The 20,608-nt window shown below is 37.7% G+C and overlaps 1 protein-coding gene across 2 annotated transcripts in view; it reads right to left on the reverse strand.

The window, feature by feature from the left end:
- SBNO1 (strawberry notch homolog 1) overlaps window positions 1-20,608 on the reverse strand; it is a 48,780-nt gene that overhangs the window by 23,351 nt on the left and 4,821 nt on the right. Inside the window, exons 2-15 of one of the 2 annotated variants that reach the window (XM_019734050.2) lie at window positions 17,296-17,427; window positions 16,668-16,772; window positions 15,095-15,404; window positions 11,447-11,547; window positions 8,235-8,331; window positions 6,677-6,837; window positions 5,666-5,799; window positions 5,380-5,470; window positions 3,888-4,049; window positions 2,857-2,992; window positions 2,662-2,767; window positions 2,395-2,548; window positions 1,770-1,952; window positions 685-782 (exon numbers count right to left, since the gene is read on the reverse strand). In XM_019734050.2, coding sequence (XP_019589609.2) covers window positions 685-782; window positions 1,770-1,952; window positions 2,395-2,548; window positions 2,662-2,767; window positions 2,857-2,992; window positions 3,888-4,049; window positions 5,380-5,470; window positions 5,666-5,799; window positions 6,677-6,837; window positions 8,235-8,331; window positions 11,447-11,547; window positions 15,095-15,404; window positions 16,668-16,772; window positions 17,296-17,427 — 1,970 coding nt within the window. Of the gene's footprint in view, window positions 1-684; window positions 783-1,769; window positions 1,953-2,394; window positions 2,549-2,661; window positions 2,768-2,856; window positions 2,993-3,887; window positions 4,050-5,379; window positions 5,471-5,665; window positions 5,800-6,676; window positions 6,838-8,234; window positions 8,332-11,446; window positions 11,548-15,094; window positions 15,408-16,667; window positions 16,773-17,295; window positions 17,428-20,608 lie in introns of both variants that reach the window. The other variant, XM_019734049.2, reaches the window with a different exon arrangement.

The following is a 20,608-nucleotide window of genomic DNA, read 5'->3' on the forward strand; positions in this document are numbered from 1 at the left end:
CTAATGGCTATCATTTTAAACAGGGTAGCACCAGGCACACAAGCACAAATAAAATACAGATTAACAAATAAAATACAGATTAACAAATAAAATACAGATTAGGGGCATCATTTGCTTTTAAAAGCAGTTTTTATTTATTTCCATCTGAAAAAGAGCCACTTGAATGTATCCCCTAAGGCAAGAGACAGTATGGCGACAAAGGTTATTTTGCTACTTTTACTACCCAAGTTAGAATTGGCAGGTTAGGCAAAAAACCATAAAACAATGCCTAAAACATTTTTCAAACTCTTTCTGAATACCTCTTGACTATTTGCAAGTATTATAGCTTACTAAATTGGGGCAAACTACACTTACTGCTTACTCATATATGTACTTATTGAAATTATAATTTCAAATACACAAAGGCAAAAACAAAAACCAAACTGCCACAGAGTTCCAAGATGTACAAGACAGACAAAAATCAAGCCCTTTCGTTAGTCCAAATACTGGGCATAATACTGTCAAAAAGCTTAACCTTTCAGGATTTGCTTTTTTCCCCCAACAGATACAGTGCTATGGATACACAAAGAATGGAAAAACTAAGGTCAGAAAAACTTGAAAAACAGCATAGATGAATCAAAAATTTTGCCTCCAGGAAATGCCAACATGTAAATTAATCTAAGTAAAAACTCAAAACCAAATTACTTGGCAGTTGAAACAAAATCATTCAACTCTCCCCCGCCTTCTTCCAAGGCTTCTAAAGTTCTGGCTTCTCCTGTCGACTGCAGACCAATTACAACACACTGGAGAAGAAAAAAATGTATGAATTAGAGATCAACACATGCACGTGATTTTAAATGTTTAGTAAACAAACTATTTCAAATAAGAATGACCCAGTATGGTGCATGTGTGCTCATTTATTTATTCTACATATATCTGAAACACGTTATGTGTAAAAATAGGCCAGGAAATAGGATTACAATAGTGGACACAACTGAAGGCCCCCCTGCCCAGTTCCATGTGCTTTAAATATATACGTATATTCACAAAAAAGAAAAAACCCTTAAGGCAATATATATCCACCTGTTTTCAGTGGTTATATCGATGGATGGCCAGATTAGTTATGTTTATTTCTTTTTCTTTTTTTTAAAGATTTTATTGGGGAAAGGGAACAGGACTTTATTGGGGAACAGTGTGTACTTCCAGGACTTTTTCCAAGTTAAGTTGTTGTCCTTTCAATCCTAGCTGTGGAGGGTGCAGCTCAGCTCAAGGTCCAGTTGCTGTTGCAGGGGGCGCAGCCCACCATCCCTTGAGGGAGTCAAACTGGCAACCTTGTGGTTTAGAGGACACTCCAACCAACTGAGCCATCTAGGAGCTCAGCGGCAGCTCAGCTCAAGGTGCTGTGTTCAGTCTTAGCTGCAGGGGGTGGAACCCACCATCCCTTGAGGGAGTCAAACCGGCAACCTTGTGGTTGAGAGCCCACTGGCCCATGTGGGAATCGAACCAGCAGCCTTCAGCATTAGGAGCACGGAGCTCCAATCACCTGAGCCACCGGGCCAGCCCAGTTATGTTTATTTCTTTACACTTTTCTGAGCTATCTAAATTTTTTATAACCCAGGCATTGCTTTTATTATTTTAAAAAATGTATTCTTCAAAGTCTTAACTACATTAATACTTTTACAACTACTATTTAGAAAGAGAAGACTTTATAGTTAGAAAACCTCAACACCCAAAAGACTTTTAAAAAAAACAAGCAAAGAATGAATTTTTTAACGTGTCATCCAACTTACTTTTCCATTCTTGATTTCTTCTCGAGCTAGCTGCACAACCCTTTTAACTTTGGATGCTATGCACAAGTATTTGAAAAATCTCTGGTGAGCAGACCAGAACTGACCCCACATGGATTTCTTCATTCGCTGCTCAGCATCAATCAGATCGGCAGCTTGCTGAAATCGCTCTCTGGCAATGACCCACTGAAGACATACAATCAACATTTTGGTATTTCATCTCTGAGTGTAAGTTCCCTTTAAACAACTAATTCAATCAAAATAACGTTAAGGGCAAGACCATTTAACGTTAGTTTAATGAAGCATATTCATTAACTTGGGACTCTACACTTGTTTTTAGGATGCTCACATAGAGTTGTCCCCAAATTCTTATTAGCTAATGTGGTCATTTTAGGCAATAGTTACACTGCGATTTTAAAAACGATGCAACTGAAATAAATGGCTTTTTAAACAAATTATCAACTATAAGACTTGGAAAATTGACAAACAAGGATCCGATGATCTAGCTGTTGTTTTATAGCAGAAATCTACTCCTGTGGGCTGACCCACATTACACTGAACAAAACTGACTAACAGAAACATTATTAGGTGCATTAAAAATACTAGGACTTAAGGAAATCATTCTCACCAGCTTGACTGCTTTGTTATACATTTTTACATAGCTTTGAGAAAGAAGAACTTCCTCGATTTTGAAGGTCACTCCAGTAAAGCTCAGCTGTCGAGCAATGTACATTCCTCTAAGCTTCATATCCATAGCAACTATTTCCATGGCACCAACACCTCTGAGTAAAATTAAAACACACAGTAACTATCATTAAATATAGTAGGGCGTGAACATACATGAAAGAGGTTTTAAACTGCTGAGAACAAACAGTGCACACTGTAGATGCATTACCTCCGTTCTACTGCTTGAATAAAGTCACTGAATTCTCGAAACGGGGTTCCCTCGCCCCATATTCCAAGACGGTTCATATAGGCCATGTTTCGTGGTTCAGAAGCCCCTGAAAAAAACCCAAAATAATACATATTATAACTGAAAAAATAACCTCTTTTAAATAAATATGCATCTTTTAAATAAATATCTACTTACCAGTGGCACTAGCATAAACAACTCTGGCTTTTGGCAATTTGTTCTGAAGCTCTAAAACTGCTAAGCCTGTCTTCGTTGGCTTTGAAGAGCCAACAGGACATAAGTTTTTTGCTTTATGACATTCATCAAACACTATCTGTATGGAATGAATTAAGGAACATATCACATCAGCAGTATGTGTCTCCAATCTGTCAGGAAGTCAATTTTTTTCCCCAGAAGCCTTGGGAAACATCCAGTATTTCTGGGGTTGTGGCCCTGGGATAAAATTCAAGACTATTAGGGGAAAAGATGCTGTTGATAACAAGCCCCCTGGACATTAACTTTTCAAATAACACCCACGTGGTTATCGTCCAGCTTTGTCAAACCTTAACATTCTTCCATTTTTGTTTCAGATTGTTTTTTTTCTTAATTAAGATTACAAACATAAATGAAACCATCTACATGCCTCTCCTTGATTTCACCCCCTCCCTCTCAAGTCTCAGAGGCACCCACTGAATTCGGTATTTATCTTAAATATATTTAATTCTTAATTAATGGAAGAAAGGATTCACTGAGGCAAGAAATGTACACCAGAGACAATTTTGGCAAATTCTGTAAGTAGAAGCACGACTGGTAACCAACTTAATCAGCATTTCAAATACTGGTGTTCCTCGTACAGAACACGTAAAGGTATGCTGTGAGCAAGTAAGTCTGGAAATCACTAAGTTAACATTAACAGCTTTTTCCCCTTAGTCTTCTCAAGTACTTTACTATGTAAATGTGCAAATGTGAATCCCCCAGAGGGAAATATCACATTCAGCATTTCCCACACCTATTTTCCTAAACCAGGAACTTAAGTATTGTATTGGCTTCCCACACGACAGTTACAAAATAGAAACAACTTTCTAACTCCCTTGGAATCTCTGTAATCATTAAAGCTGTCTGTCACCCCAGCAATTTGTTTAATCTCCAGATTCCTATTTTCTAAGTGTTTATCCTTACATTAACTTTTGTGTCATTAAAAATATAAAAACATTTGTTGCAAAGGATACCACTCCGTCGAAGTCATCACCGCACCAATGTAGGAGCTGTTTTAATCTAGTTTTATATTTACCACCAGACTGACTTTCACCAATAAGGGAAGAATAGGTTGCAAAAATAACACCCTTTTTCACGCTCCCATTATGTTTGGAAGAAATTTTTCCATACTTAAACTAAAAAAGAAAAGAGAAGAATGTAATAAATGTCTTTTTCTTTCTGAAACATTTATCCCACCCAAACTTCTGCAGCAGGAAACTCGTGGTCTATGATGAGCCTCAGAGAAGTTAAGGACCTCCTAAGACCACACACAAACTTTCTTGTACGTATGTGGATACGCACACACAATGCATGCACCCGCATATGCATACGTACGACTTTATAGTACAAGGATCCCATTTTCAAAGTCTCAAAAAAGTCTATCACCAAAAAGATTCCAAACTCCCCTACAAAAGTTACAATATTCATTCTACAAATATTAATTGTGCACTTACTACATACAAGGCACTGTAATTAAGTTCTGAGGGAAACATAAGAATAATGATTAGTCATGTATCCTTCTTCAATTACACTGACTCAGAAGTCAGAACTATTCTAGATGCCAGTTACATGATTTTTTTTGTTTTGAACAGTTAGTCATTCAATATGTATCGTTTCCCCGAAAATAAGACCGGGTCTTATATTAATTTTTGCTCCAAAAGACACATTAGGGCTTATGTTCAGGGGATGTCATCCTGAAAAATCATGCTAGGGCTTAGTTTCCAGCTAGGTCTTATTTTCGGGGAAACACAGTAGTACTTTACCTACCAATCCAATCAGTAAAAAGCAGCACTGGTGCGCAAGGGCACTACTGAACCACGTGCGAAGTAGATATGCATCTACTTCTTTTCCAAGGGCCAGAGGGAGGCACTTGCAGGAACTAGGTCTATCTATGCCACCCTGGTAACTCCAGCAATTGGTGCAGAGTTGGACGACAATAAACATTTGCTAAAAATGAACATTAAGATTGTAATCACATCAAACTGCTTTAGACACCGAGGCGCACTGTCTTCTACTTGATAGATGTGTCTCAACACGAACATAGGTGCAGGTATGGAGGTCCCCTGAATGTCTAAATATCTGACCCAGTCTCCAAAGCACAATTCGATGGGCACACCACCTGTCCACCCAACTTGACTACACCGCACCCTTAAACTCAGTTATAGGAGCTTCACCCACATAAGATTATTTCAGAAACAAAGACAAAAACAACACTGAAGACTAAGAGCATAAACTCTGTAACAACAGAGACAATGCCTATTTTTTGTTTGTCACTACATAACCCTACCTGTCACAGTATGACACACAGTAATCTACAAGCCAAGAGTGGCTAGCGCTCATCAGGCTTTCTGTGAAAAACTCATTCAACCCTTGTAACAACCCTACGAAGTAGAAACGTATTATTCCCACCTCATAAATGAGTCAATTTATTTATTGAATGATCAATTGAATAGAAAACTTTCATACCTTATTTAATGAATGGACCAAAATGTTTTTTGCTCCAATATCCCTCAAATCTCTTTCAGCATCATACTTTAAATCATTTGATACACTGAACCTGCCACACACACACAAAAAAAAAGAAAAATACACAAATTAATTGCAAATTCCATCATTCTCATAGTATTCAGGAATAAATAAAACTAGGCCTTGACACTTCAAAGAAAAGTACACCTACTCATTGAAACCCATCCCCACATGCTGCAGTAATTATTCACACATGAAGCTTCCACAGCCAGTCTTGAGCACTTACCACAACGCTCTTTTTCTACTCAACAAATAATTTTCATAGATGATTCCTGCTATCGTCCTTCCTTTTCCTACACCAGCACCGTCACCTATTAAGAAGCCAGCACGATCTCCATTAGGTAGGAATGTTTCATGTTGCTGAAAAAAAAAAGCTGGTAATTAATCTACTCCTTTCGATATTTTAGGATCAGTCTTTCATATATTGTTTTAGGATTATGTTACTGTGATCTATGCTTATATAAACGATATAGTATAGCTTAGTATGAATACTTTTATATTTACTATATACTCAATTTTGCTATCCTCACATGCAGCAAGTAACTAAAATTAAATTGAGGAGCATTCTTCCAGGCCCCTTTCAACACGTGCACAACCGCACACACACTTTTACATTACACATAAATATGGCTGTTCGGCCATTACTTATTTTACAAAGATAGAGTATGACAAAAATCCTTTGAAAACAACTGGCATAACTCTAACATTGTTTTAAAAGCTGGTACAACACCCAAACAGTAATACCAGTTTATTCAATCATCCCTAAGGGTGTGGGCTTTCAAATCTTTTCTAGCTTTCAGCCACTGGGGGTGGGGGGTGGGAAGCTGCAACAAACAGCTACACACATATATACATAAACACACATATATACACGTATGTATATACAAATGTATACTTGTGTGTGTGCCTTCTTATCTAATAGTTCTAGGGGAAAGACCCCAAATAATGGAATTGTTAGGTCAAAGGATGTATGTATTTTTAGTTTTAATATATACATGCCCAGTGAATTCCAAAAGTTTATGACATTTGTCATTTCCACTAGCAATGCACTACCCACACATCCATGCTATTAGCCACACATCCATGCTACTAGTTTAATTTTCTAACACATAAAACTTCTATAAAAATCACAAGTTTCCATGCAAGGAAAATTTACCTTCAGACTAAAACAACTATATTAAATGGACGAAGATTAAAAAATAAATGCAGTATGTAGTTATGAAATACTATTGCTTACCTGGGCTGCATATGTAATTGCCTCAAGCTGTAATGCTGATAACCAGCCATTATCAATGGTTTCTTCAGAAATGGATGTTTTGTACCAAACATCAGGAGGGGTAACACTGGATAAAGAACTAGTTTCCACTACAGCATCTGGGTGACGTAGGCCAATTTTTACTAAATGAAAATCGAAAAATACATTTTAATTATTATGGGTTTATAAAACATTGCAACATTTTTCCTATAACAGAGAAAATATAAGTAAAAAGGTAACTATATACTCCAGGATTCTATAAAAAGTCACTGATTAATGGTAAAGTACTGCTTAAATTTGACTAAAATGACCTATTTATCAACTATTTATGCTTTCAGTAGAGACTTGCTGATTAAAAAGATCTAGAAAAATACCAACTTAGTGTATACCACCAGGTTTTCCAGAAGTAACAGAACATAATCCTAGGTCCAGAAGTTTACTTGAATAATCACTTCAATAGTGAAAAAAACATTTGCAATATAATTTTATCTTTAAAGGTATGTCAAAAGAAATCCTGGCTATAAAATTAACAGTAACCAATTTCCCAAAACGTATAACGTGAATATAATTTAAAATAGTTGTCGGCAAACTGTGTCTATAAATGGTCAGATAGTAAATATCAGCTTTGTGGGGCACCTGGTCTCTTTTACAACTACTAAACATTGCTTTGTAGCAGGGCAAAAAAGCAGCCATAGCCAATAAATAAACCAACGGGCATGGCTACATTCCAATAAAACTTTATTTATAAAAACAGGCAGTAGCCCAGATTTAGTTTGCTGACTTCTAGTTTAAAGGGCCTTTGATAAACTTTCAATCCTTTTGTGAAGACTATTATTGGGGGAACAGAATCTAATTTCAGATACCACAACCTAAAGTTCATTTTAATGACCACAAAAGAATGCGATCCAGACATATCTGGTAAACAGAAATTTTTAGTTTAATGACATTTATTATTAGTGACTTTTTATAGAAACTCAGAGTATATAAAAGACTAATTCTAGCAACAGATTTTTTCATCATATCACCCCCATATAATGAAAAAGTGAAAATTTTTACACAAAAGCTAAAAATTATTAATTTTCATGGTTATTATGGGGGAAAAAAGAATTGGTATTAATGTAAACCACGGAATTTGAAGAGCACATTTTGGTTTTAAGATTCCCATATTTTTATGATTGGATAAGTTGTATAAACTACATAAAGCTAAGACATTTACATTTCTGCAATTTACTACGATTCTAATAATCACTGCTGATATGAGCAAAATTAACTTGAAATAAAACCCAAACTTGTATTCTTGGTTTTAAAAGACTGCAATATAAAACAAAGTTCTATTATTAATGTGTGCAGAAAAAAAATAATAAACAGTGAAATTTTCATGTAGATATTTTAAAACATATTGTAGTTTAAAACATAACATAGCTCATACTTGTCAAAACATGGATAGATCCCAATAAACAATAATGTGTGTGGGAAAGCTAGTTAAGTTCCAGAGGAACCCAGCAGTCTTTCATTATTCTGACAAATCCCAAAGACATACATTTTATTGGCATATACTCTGCATAGGTTTCTGCATGACCCATCTCTTCTTCATCTTCTTCCTCTGGCTCATCTTCCTCTTTTACAACAGGAACCTTCTGTAACACAGAGAGCTTTATCAGTTCTAATGCAGAGACCGGAGGCCCAGCCAACACATAGAAACACTCTTCTGTTCTGTAGGAATACCAACTCTTCAGTCTCAGAAACAGGACATACAACTTCTACATTCCCTACAATTTGGATCACTCTTTGTGGCTTCCCTGCTTCTCCAACGATGAGCAGACAACCCACAACCTACTCTCATCCCTCACACACAGAGTCACCGCAGGGCTCCAGCTGCCTTCCTTCCAGCCGCCATGATCTCAGGTTCCTCTCCCCTTCCATACTGCCGACCACCCTCCCTGATGCCCAGAAAGCTCTCGAACCTCAGTTCTCACTCCTCATGCCAGTTCCAGGGACAGAAAGAGCGAGGGGTTTGGAGACAAAGGCAGATGAGCCCCAGCAGCACACACAGCCCACAGCGAGCACGACGGGCAGAAACTGTTTAAGTCTCACACCCCACCCTCTTTCCAGTTCACTTCCATCTGTCTTTTTTCCCTCAGATCCTAAAACCAAAACCCCATTAAACTGTGGAGTTGAAAGGTTCTTCTGAAGGGCAGAGAATTTCCTTTCCACACCTGTGTCTCCATAGATACAACAACAATCATACATAGGAGCCCGTATCACTTACTCTCCAAACCTTGGCACATCTGACAGTAAAGTGGGGAGCTACTGTAACTATGCCAGGAAAACTGGAGTGAACCCAGACTGTTCTAGGCAAAGTGAGCAAATGGTCACCACAGTCGTGTTCCCATGTGTTTCTCCACAGAACCTTCAAGGGACAGAGGTAGAGAGGGATAGGGGCATAGAAAGACCTTGAACAAACCTCTTTTCACTATCAGTAAAACCACTTAGGAAAGCTCTTTATTAATGTGTGCTTGTTCAAGGAAGGTACAGAGCAGCTGTGAAACCCAGCAGACCAAGAAGGGAAGAGGAGAAAGAGAAAACCCAGTCGGGACCTACAGGTTACGCCAAAGATAATGTAGTATTGAAAGGTAAGGGCAGGCTCTTCTTCCGTTTTTATTTATTTCTGTTTAGTCTAGAGCAGACTATGATGGCACACAGATTCTCAATAAATGTGGAAGGAAAAGGGAGGTGGGAAATAAACATCTAATCAATATCAACCCATGGAGTCCTCAGGAAAAAATCCAAAATAACTCCCAATGTTCTCAGTAAGTATGCCAAAATGAAACCCAATTTCAGAAACTGGAGACAAAATGGGGCTGGCCAAAGAAGCAAACCTAACTCCCATTTCTGCTGTTATTTATTTGTGTCGTCTTAGGCAAGTTACTTAAATTCTGAGTCCTCCCATCTTCATCTTTACACCATTTTCTCACCTATAAAATGGAAATTCATACTATGCTAAATGACCAGCCTCCTTCTATCACATCTTCCCCTACTAGATTAAAAAACAAGAAATCACCAAGAGTATAATTGGAGGATAAGTTGGTAATATAAAGGGTCACAAAATCCAGGAATCACATAGTATTTCTAAGCCAGCTGGATGTAAAATGGCAACTGCCACCAAGCTTAGGGTCCAGATACATGGAAGGGAGACGGTGGTACCTGAGGAATGCCTGCCCACTAAACAAAGTAATAATGCTCACTACTCAAGTCTAGGCACATTTTACAACATGGGAAATATGGGCCCGGGGCTGTACAGTACTCCCATGTTTAAAGAGAACTTAAAAATCAGGACTTTTATGTTGCCAAAATTCAAAATTTTTCAAACTATTGTGGAGGCCAAACAAAACACATGTACCAAGTGGTTTTGGTCCACAGGCTACCAGTTTGCAGTCCGTTAGCGGTTTCCTGCCTGCCGGCACGATACAGAACTTTTGGCACATTATGGGCAAACATGGATGGACTGTGAACCTGGGCACCAATCACAGAAAGCATTTCTTCAAGAAAAATGCATTCTTACTGCCCCAAAACTCAACTTCTAAATAAGAGTTGGCACACAACGAGTAAGCAAAGTGGGTGCTGCCAGCGCTCGTTCTCCTGGTCCCCACTCAAAACCTCAAGCCCAGGTTACTCAGCTGTCTCTCTGATCGCATATTCCAGCCCAAGTCCTGTCAATTCTCTGATATCGTTACGCGCCGTCACCTCTCTCTTTCTTCCTTTCGTCTTTCCTCTCTCTTCCCAGTCCCCTTACTGTAGCCCCTGAGTCCTTCCCTTCTGGATTACTTACCCCCTCTTCCTCTCCTCGCTACCGTTGACTCACCCTGAATCACTAACAGGTCCCTCCCACCCCCAGTGCCGCTGCACCAAGTCCAAAGTCCTTCAAACGCAACTCCGGACCGTACACAGAGCCCAAATTGACCACTGCCACTTCTTACTGCAAGCCAGGTGTCTCGGCTTAGTGTCACCTAAGCACACAGCCATGCCTCCTCTGTGCCTATTAATGCCTTAGCTCCCTTCCTAAAATGCCCTCTCGAGGTCTCTCCATACTCAACACCCACATTCCATTACACCTCTGCCATAAAACGAAGTCTCCCAGGCCAGGGCGACCTCGCCTTCCTCCAAACTCACACATAACCCTTGTGAGCATCACAATGTATCTTATTACTTAAAACATGTGCTTGTCAAACTGTGTGTCTCTTCAAGGGGAAGCCACGCAGCATACTTCTTGTGGCAACTACCACACACACTCAGTATTATACGCAGCATAGTTCTCAAACAAATATATGGAATCAATCTCCTTGAAGCACATAGCATTTCCAAAATGTAAGAGAAAAATATGTAATTACTCACACCCAGACCATTATGTGTTCTGATAGCTCATAAATAGCCATAGAGTCAGGTTCAATCCTAAAATGAACACGGTTACCATATACTTAACTCCACAATATATTTTTTCTGATCAGGTGAGATTCACAATAAAAAGACGCCAATACTGAATGTAATACTACATCCATCCCATCAACTATGCAAGTTACAATCACCCTGGTTAGTACATACTAGTTTATTCCAGTGAAGTTTAATGCTTATTCATTAATTTATGTAGCTAAGTAGCCCACCTCCACCCAAAGTTTTCTGAGGGTTATATTAGAGCTCTTTTAGCCAAGTGTACTTTCATACCACACAAAAATACAGACAGCTTTTGAAACTCACCATGGTTGGGGAAAAACTCCTCATTTTCATGTCATTTATCCATATTCTTGCTACTTCTTTATTAGAAGACTCTTTCTTTATTGTACCATTGCTTACATCAGCTGAAGGGGAGAATCAATTTACATATTAGAACAAAATCTCAATTTCTTTTCCTATATTTTTAAAAACTCAATATAGTTTACCCACTTAACAAACTGAAAAACACCACTCTGCTTATCACTGACTTAAATTCAGCACAAGGATGAAAATATTCAAAGCTATGTACCATTATGGAAGTAAGAATTAACCTTAGAAAACAAGTAATTTAACAGGAAATGTGTGCACAGAAAATTTGAAAACTATTTATCAAAAAACCCCACCTTAACCAGGTATTTGAAAGTTTATTTCAACACAAATACCAAGAGCCAGCATTACTTTGAGATACCTTACTTGGTTCATTAAAAAACAAACAAACAAACAAACCTGGTGCCCTCACCAAGAAAGACTCAATCTCACCAAATCTAATGGTACTTACTAATTTTCATGGCAAAATAATTATTTCTGGAAGGAAAACAAACGGCAACTCTATTTTCCCCTTCCCTCAGACTACAAATCCCAACAAGGAACCTTTTCTTCTCCTGTACCGGTGGTTTGCACACTCTTGAGAAACAGCTATAGGAGCCCTCAATCTGCACAGCGACCAAAGCAGACCTGCTTGGCCAAGGAGTCCAGGGCCCCTGGAACTGGCCTCCATCTTCAGTGTCCCCAGAGCACTCCAGCACCTGGGGTTTCTGAGACCACAGTGTGAAAATCACTCCAGGGGCACGGATCAGCATTTTGTCTTTCTACCAAAAGATGGGCAGGATTTGGGAGGCCTGTCACTTGGGACTCTAAAATGACTAGGGTTAAAGTGTTGACCAAATAAGAAAGCTGCAACAGAGATAATAGATTTGTTTCATAGACTGTGGGAGAGCCAGTGAACAGCTCATAGACGAGTGACAGGACTGAACTCAACAAGGGATCAAAACCCAAAGAGAAACCCAAAGGGCTAAGGGCTCCAAAGGGGCAATACCCACACAGATAAGAAATAAAAGAACATGTAACACCTTGCTCTTTGCAGTTTCACACTTTTAATGTTCTTCCCTTTCAGTAAAAAGGTGACCCTTTCCTATAATACAAACATTTGCTTATCTTCAACATTACTTACCCTGTTTCTTTTTCAGTCCTGGCCTCACCTGACAAAAGTTTCTCAGGCTTCCATACAAGGATGGCCTTGATTTGCGGTCGTTCGTCTTTTAAAAATGATTACACTGGCTCTGGGAGATGTTACTGTACTAGATATTCCTCGGCCAGGTCCACGTCTATCCTGTTCTCTGTTGTGCTCTCTAAACTCTTTCCTCACAATGGCATATGCCCTTCTTCTTTAAATTAGGAAAGCATATGCTGATCTAAGGAGTGGCATACTCAGAGAGCCGCTCACTTAAAAGCAGCAGTCTGTCTCCTCACTAAATCCAAAAACTTGAATGAAAAGCAGCTTCCACTAACTGCGGATCACCCCCTGTCTCCCAGGAACCATTCCAAGGGCTGCCCTGCACTGTAGCAAGGTCTGGGCCAGTCCTGCTCTCCACAGCAGAAAACGGAAGTCAGTATTAAGACAGTTACAATGACTGCGAGCAGTCCTGCTTTAAAATCTTTATTTCCGCCTATGGAATCAGTGTCAGACTTCTGACCTACAGAACTGTAAGATAATAAAGTTTTGTTATTTAAAAAAATAAAATAAAATAAAATGATTTCACAACCAGCACGTAGCTGCCAAGTTGTAGTTACTTCAGGGCAATGACATGGAGAATAAAATTATAGCCATAAGGGCATAACAGTATAGACCCAAATATAAAGATGAGGTCACCTGACTTTTAATTGCATCTGTCACTGGAGACAAAGTTACTTCGACAACCATCCTACAAACACTTCTTGCCCCTCCCTTTGGAGTGCCCCATGCCCTCTACTTTACAAACACAAGCACATTATAATTTCCAAGCAGTCAATTCTGCTACAAAATTCTATATTGGTCTGTATCAGGTATGAAAACTTACCTCCCAGTCAGAAAAATAAAGTCCTTTGGAAGGGGGACTAGCTATTCAATACACACTGCCTCGTTCCAAGGGCCTGATGAGCAGCTACACTCATACTGTGTAGTATAAATCAGCATAAAGCTCCATTTTATCCCCATAATCCAAAACTACAACCCCAAGAAACTTCTTAAAAAAGAAAAAGGCACCTATTCCTATGCAACGATAAAAAATAGTGGTCAGATCAGGATATAACCAAGGTCAGAGTTAGCATCGCCAACAGTGCCCATCACCGTTACTACGACAGGGACTCAAAGACTGAGTTCAGTGGAGAAGGGAAAGAAAGAATATCCCTCTTAAGAGTTCACATTTTTCCATTTCTAAAACTATACTACTAAAATTTGATATAAAGCCAAAGTTTAAAAAAGAGATGAACTCTATTTTACCCCTAAAAACTACCTTATTAAACACAAAGCTCTGAGCACTCCACTTTAAGTTATAACCTCTTCCTGCCCCATACCCCATTTTCCATTTTTCACCGTAGCACTTACCCCCATCTGACATACTATATAACATACTGTTTCCTCCACTAGAATGACAATTCCATGAAGGCAGAAATTTCAAGTTTTCTTCCCAGCCTTAGCCTCAAAACCCCAGAACAGTGCTCGACACACAGTAGACACAATGATATTTATATATCATTCTAAATAAGTGTAGAATGAATGAGCAACAACAAAAAAGCCACTCCAGGGCAGAAAAACTATCTATAAAATCTATATCCTTTATGCACAAATGAATTTCTAAAAAGGTGTGATCAAACCATTGTTGAGCTTTTTCCCTTTAAATCTAAACCTATCCTTAAAGTATTATGGATTAGCTAGTGGTGACAATTGCACAACTCTGTGGATATACGAAAATCTACTGAATTGTACACTTTGAAAGGGTAAATTTTATGGTACGTAAATTATATCTCAATAACGCAAAAATTAAGTATTATGGGTGTTCACTCTTCAGGGAAACATGAATTATTTTATAACGAGAGTGCATGTATTTTAAGAGAATTTACTAAAAACCCAACTATCCACAGCAATGAAGCCAATGACAGGCAAAATCGTAAAACTGCAAAAGTCAAAGTGTCAAAGTATCAAAGTACACAAAGACTGTTGTCTCAAACATGGTCCAAGGACCACCAGCAACAATAACTCCAAAAAGGTTATTGTTAAAATGCAGGCTCCCAGACCCCACTGCAGACCTACTAAATCCGATTCTGTTTTTGAACAAGATCCCCAATGATTTATAGGCACATAAAGTTTGAGAAGCACTGATTTAAAGGACTGGGAAAAATGCTCACAATATATAAAACTGAGATCTCATGTCAATGAAGCCACTTGGTGATTCCATACTTCATTTTAAAGCTAAATACTAAGGTTTCTAAATTTTTGCTTCTCTTGAATTGTATAAACAGTGTTAAGTGTAGAGAGTGATGAAGTTATTACCTCTTCCATGTCCAGTTCTCTTAAGACCCAAGCAAACCCTTAAAAGCAGAGACAAATCTTACCAAAGGCAGACAGCTGACACCACTGAAAACAGAGAGACTTACTAGCTGCTGTTGCAACTGGCTGAGCAATATTAGCCGGTGGCTTCAGTTTCATGAGTTCGTTCAGACTATTATTTTTTAGTAGGTCCTTCAGTTGAACCTGGTCTTTTGAAGGAGCAGAGGTCATGGCATTCCGTATTGCTGGCGCTGACACTGAAGGGCGCGTGTTTGCAGTAGTCTGGATAAACTTGGTTAAAGTGATGGTTTGCCTATTCGTCGTTGCAGGTGGTGTTTTAGTCATTACAATTGTAGATCCCAAGGTTGGAAGCTGATTTATTTGATTCAGCACAAAAGTAGTAGTAGATGGAGGCTGCTGCTAAAAAAGAAAACCATATGCATCACACCACTGAAAAATGCTTTATTCTCTACTGTAGTCTATATCCATAAACACAGTAAGCCATCTAAAAAATCTAAAATAGACTTTTATTCTTATCTAAGCATTGGCACTTTGTTTTTAATTAAACTAGCAAGCTAAAACACACCACTGAGGAAAAAAAGGTATAGTTGTATGTAGTGCGCCATTTTCTGTAACTGTTGGGGATAGCAAGCATAAAATGGGACTATCCTAAGCTGTGATATACAGTGACCCTAGATAGCACAAGGAACAGGACCAGAAAGACTTTCTAATCCCAGCACGCCCACCCGACTAGGCAGATACCCTTAGGTAAACCTCTTCACCTCTGGAGGCCCAGGCTCTCTGAGGACCCTTTTCCCTCTCTAACATTCTATGATTTTTGTCCAGGCTTTGTTGTCACACAGACTATACTAGTATTTAAAACGTTAACAAGATAAAACCACCAAGCAGAATTTTAAATTCCTGTGTCACACAAATGATCCAACCAGGTAAATTACAAATACTGGTGATCGTGTAGGTGCTACCTTTGAGCCTAAAACAAAGCTACACAGCATTTTTAATGCTGGAAAAAATGCAAAAAAGTCAAGATTTGAGGATAACAATATGACCGTGACTAAAGTATAACTGCGATACTTTTATAAATTTAAGTATATTTCTACTACCTTTCTTCCATGAGCTTTTTTATTTCGCCATGACTCTTGTAACAAGAATCTTCTAGATACTATTTATCACCTTTAAATAAAACTCTCAACAATAATTTGTGACAAGTTATCAAATTTTAACCAGTTTGTCCAATAATGTTTATACCACTAGGCTTAAGTTCATAATTGCTATGTTTTAAAGTAAGGTCAGAGGAACTCCATATTTAAAGCACAATTATAATCACATAAAAATTATATATACCAATGGACAAAAGCCGAAATAAATAAGTAAAAATGAAAAGTGTTGTGGATAATGTATAGTTCCATCTTTACTTCATGAATTTCTTTATTATTTGCCATAAAGAAAATAAATTTCAGTTTTAGCCAATTTATCTTTTGACCAATATAACTACCATAAGAATGAAACAAATGGGTTTTACAAAGTAGGAGGTGAGGGTAGACTATTGGGAAAGAAGTAGCAAAAGCAGAACTAGGAGATAAAACTGTTTCACATCAAGTTACTTTCTTACTACAATCCTCAACTATTTTAGTAATAATGCCAACTCTAAGTAATTCTTACCCTAACATTTAATAGTGCTGGAGTAGGTACCGTCTCTGGTTCATGTTTAACAGGAACTGCTGCTTCAGTCTCCAAACCTAGTTCTAATGTACTAAGTGGCACAGACTGTTGAGAAAAAATATAGAAAAAGAAATAAAGAATGACAGCAATGAATTCCGTTTCAAGAACAAGAGATGTATTTATTTAAAAAAAAAAAAAAAAAAAAAAGTAAAGCTTTACATTAACGGAATGTAAAATCAGTGGTACCAAGTATATATAAAGTAACAATCTTTACAGGCATAACATTTTCACAAAAACTACACTACCACCAGAATCTTATTTTTGCCTTTAGATAATGTGTATAGTGAAACCTCAGAAAAATGTTACTACAAAGTACAAAGACAACTATTAGGGCAATAAACTGTCTCCCGCAAGACTCTATAAACAATTGGTTTCTTACTTATACCAAAGCAAAAAATGTCTTGATTTTCATTGCAAATGTTTTTCCACATCATGAATTGAAGACTCGACATAAAAATAATATTCACATGCATATTTAAAATTAAGGCTTAATAATACCTACTTTTATAAGTAGAAATTAAAATTAAGAAAAAGCCTCCTTTTTACAGAAGCCTTGGAAGACTCTTACCTGGTGAACTGAAGCAGTGGGTGTTGGAGTTGCAAGCCCCGCATCTCCACCATCGATATCAAAGAGGTCATTTGGACTAATTCCGCTCTCACTCAAAGCAGCAAGCAGTAAATCTTGCCCTGGCTCCACCATCTTTAGAACAAAGTATTAAATATTAGCATAAAAAACTTACAATGACAAATAACTCTCTCCTAAATATAAAGCAACATTTTCACCCAGATCCATTCATTAGTTATGAAGAATCTGCTAGATGTCAGGCAAAAAGGAGGAACCGTCTCTGATCCCCAAAAGTCCACATTAATGCAGAAACGGCAGCGAAGCATGTAACTCACACCAAGATTCCGGTCTACAAAATGCTGTGGGAACACAGGATGCACTGCACTTCGCCAAGGCAGAAAAGTTACAAAGATGCCAGTGGACCTGAGTCTCAAGGAAGGAGTCACCAGGTTGACAAGGATCTTCTGGACAGTGTATTCAAGTTCATGGAGGCGTGAAAGACACTGGCACCCTCTCCACCCAGCAGCAGGGAGACTTCTTAAGAAACTGTTACAGCATACCAGGAGAGAGAGGTGCTACAACAGCGAGGTGTAAAGAGAAAGAAGGAATAATGGATTCCAAGATATTTAGGAAGGAGACTTCGTAAGACCAGGTTTAAATAAAAGCTCAAAGCAGAAGGGAAACTATGAAACACACACACAGAAAAGCATGAGTTGATGGATAATTTAGAGTTAAGCCAAAAGAAAGTAAACAGAAGTTGAGCCCAGAAAACCTAAATGATGAGTTATGTGGACTTGGGGGGGAAATGCCTACTTAGCAGTAAGCAAATACATTTTAGGTTGGGGTTTCCTAACTGTACTCTTAGGAGCCAGATCAGAGTATTCTGCCATCAAAATGGAGCAAAAGCTTAACAGAGCTTTCTCAATTTAAACTTTCTCATTAACTTATCTGAAATAACCAATTTATATATACAAACATACTTATGGGAAACCTCTGCTTGTTTTTCTCAAAAAACTAATTTTATGTTACATAATACACTAATTTTCAGTTAGTCCATTTGTTCTCGGGCTACGCGACAGAATTAAATGTCAGTGTTTCATTATGTCCTACAAAAAGAAAGGTGTGAGCCGAGAATGCCACGACCGTGACTTCCAACACACATCTACTGGTTTAGATTAAAGCAAGATATTTAACAAGAACCCTCGACTCGGTAGGTCTATGTCACACAAGCTTGTGTATCATTTAGAAAAAAGTTTTAACAGAAACATGAGTTTAAGTTAGAAAATCACAGATATCCAGAAATGAAACTAAGAGCAGACCTACTATTTAAAGGATGGGAGGAAAGACAGACAGCACAAAGGAGATTTCCCCAAATTTTTTCAGAAAAAGGAAAAGAAGTCTAAGAAAGAAAACATTTTGAGCAGGAAGGAGGAAGGGAATGGAATTGATAGTGACTGATTATCTTTTTACGAGCCTGACATAGTATTAGGTCTTCGTATACATCATAAGCTCACAACAACCCTAAGCAAGACAGGTATTATAATTTTAGAGATGAAACTGCAGCTCAGAAAGCTTAAATTACCTGCCCAAGGTCACTCACCCAGATCTAGATTGTTCAAACTCCCAAAGCCCATGCATTCTTTCCAATGAGTAGATCAATTAAATGTTGGTAACCTTGAAGTTTCAATACTTAAAATTGGAAGGGGGATGGAATATTAGACAGCAAGATGACAATAGTATGAAGGAAATGAATGCCAGAGACAAACAGGAGAAATGTCCAACATGGATTTACAATAAAGAGGATGCATTTTTTCTAATATAGACATAGTTGACCATACTTTACAAATCATCCTAGTACACAGTACAAATATGTACCAAGAGAGTTAAACCAGTGTTTTAAAAACACCTTAACCCATAAAATACTTCATTAGGACCAATGACCTGTGGGAATAGGAGGTCTTGCCCACTTGCTGTGGGCTAATCTTGACCTAAATTATTAATAATAGAACTTAAGACTATCAAAATGTCATCTTTTAAAATATTGGAAATAATGATTTATTTACATTTGAAAAAAAAGTACACTGTTTGAAATCAGTGACTCCTAAAGCTACAGACCACCTAACCCTTGGAGGGCCTGAGACCATGAATCAATCCATCAGATATGTGTGTACCAAGCCCTGTCTAATTATACTCAAAAGTCCAGAAGAGTCATTAACTCATGAAATTAAAAAAAAAAAAAAAAAAATCACTGAAAAATGTTAGCGAATTCATGAGAGCTTTTTGAAATATACTTTTTGCAAATATATGGTGATGGAAAGAGAACTGACTCTGCGTGGTATATAGATGTGATACATAGATGATGTATTACAATGTGATTTATAGACGATGTGTAACAGAATTGTACACTTGAAACCTATGTAACTTTACTAACCATTGTCACCCCAATAAACTTTAACTTGAAAGAAAGAAAGAAAGAAAGAAAGAAAGAAAGAAAGAAAGAAAGAAATATACTTTCTGAATCATGAGCATTAAAATTACAAAAATATTACCGTGGAAGGGAGGAAGTTGGGGGAGAAACTTGGTGTTCATACAAGAAATGATGGTAAGTTATAAATAACACTATCAGTGACCTACTCAAAATTCATTCATAGGAATCACAACTTGCGACCGCTGATCTGAGTAGTGACTTAGTAGTGACAATGTCTGTAAGACATTATCTTTTATAAGCTATTAAAGAGAAAGATTTTTTAATTTTATATACATTTTACACACAAACAAAATCTAGGGATACTTTCTTTTAGCCAATTGGGCACAAATTCTCTACTTGCACTTTTTTTTTTTTTTGCAGTGAGAAGGGGGAAAAGATAGAGAGGAAACGTCTGTGTCATTCTCTAACTCCATCAGGTAAAAACCCTGACTATTTAATCATGTTCATTCTGAAACTACTACAGACTCACATAATTTCAGTGCTCTGAAGTGACAGTCCTTAAAAGGTTGTATTATCTAATCTTCTCCTCACTTTACAAATAAGTAGGATTTATTCCTGAGAGGGAAAACAACATTTTCACTTTGAACCCACCAAGCACAATATAAATGCAAATACTGTTAGGTGTAAGAGAACTGTGTTACAGTGTGTCTACAAAGGATTTCATAGACTTCAGATGACACTACCAGTGACCTACTCAAAATTCATTCAATCTAACAAACCCAAAAGTTACTAACAGCAGAGTTGATTCCATCTCAAACAATGGACAACAAAATGGCTCCATTTTTATTACGAACACATTTGAAAAATATCACCTATTTAAAAATAGTA

The sequence above is a fragment of the Rhinolophus sinicus genome, linkage group LG16 (genome assembly GCF_036562045.2).
Source record: "Rhinolophus sinicus isolate RSC01 linkage group LG16, ASM3656204v1, whole genome shotgun sequence".
Taxonomy (NCBI): domain Eukaryota; kingdom Metazoa; phylum Chordata; class Mammalia; order Chiroptera; family Rhinolophidae; genus Rhinolophus; species Rhinolophus sinicus.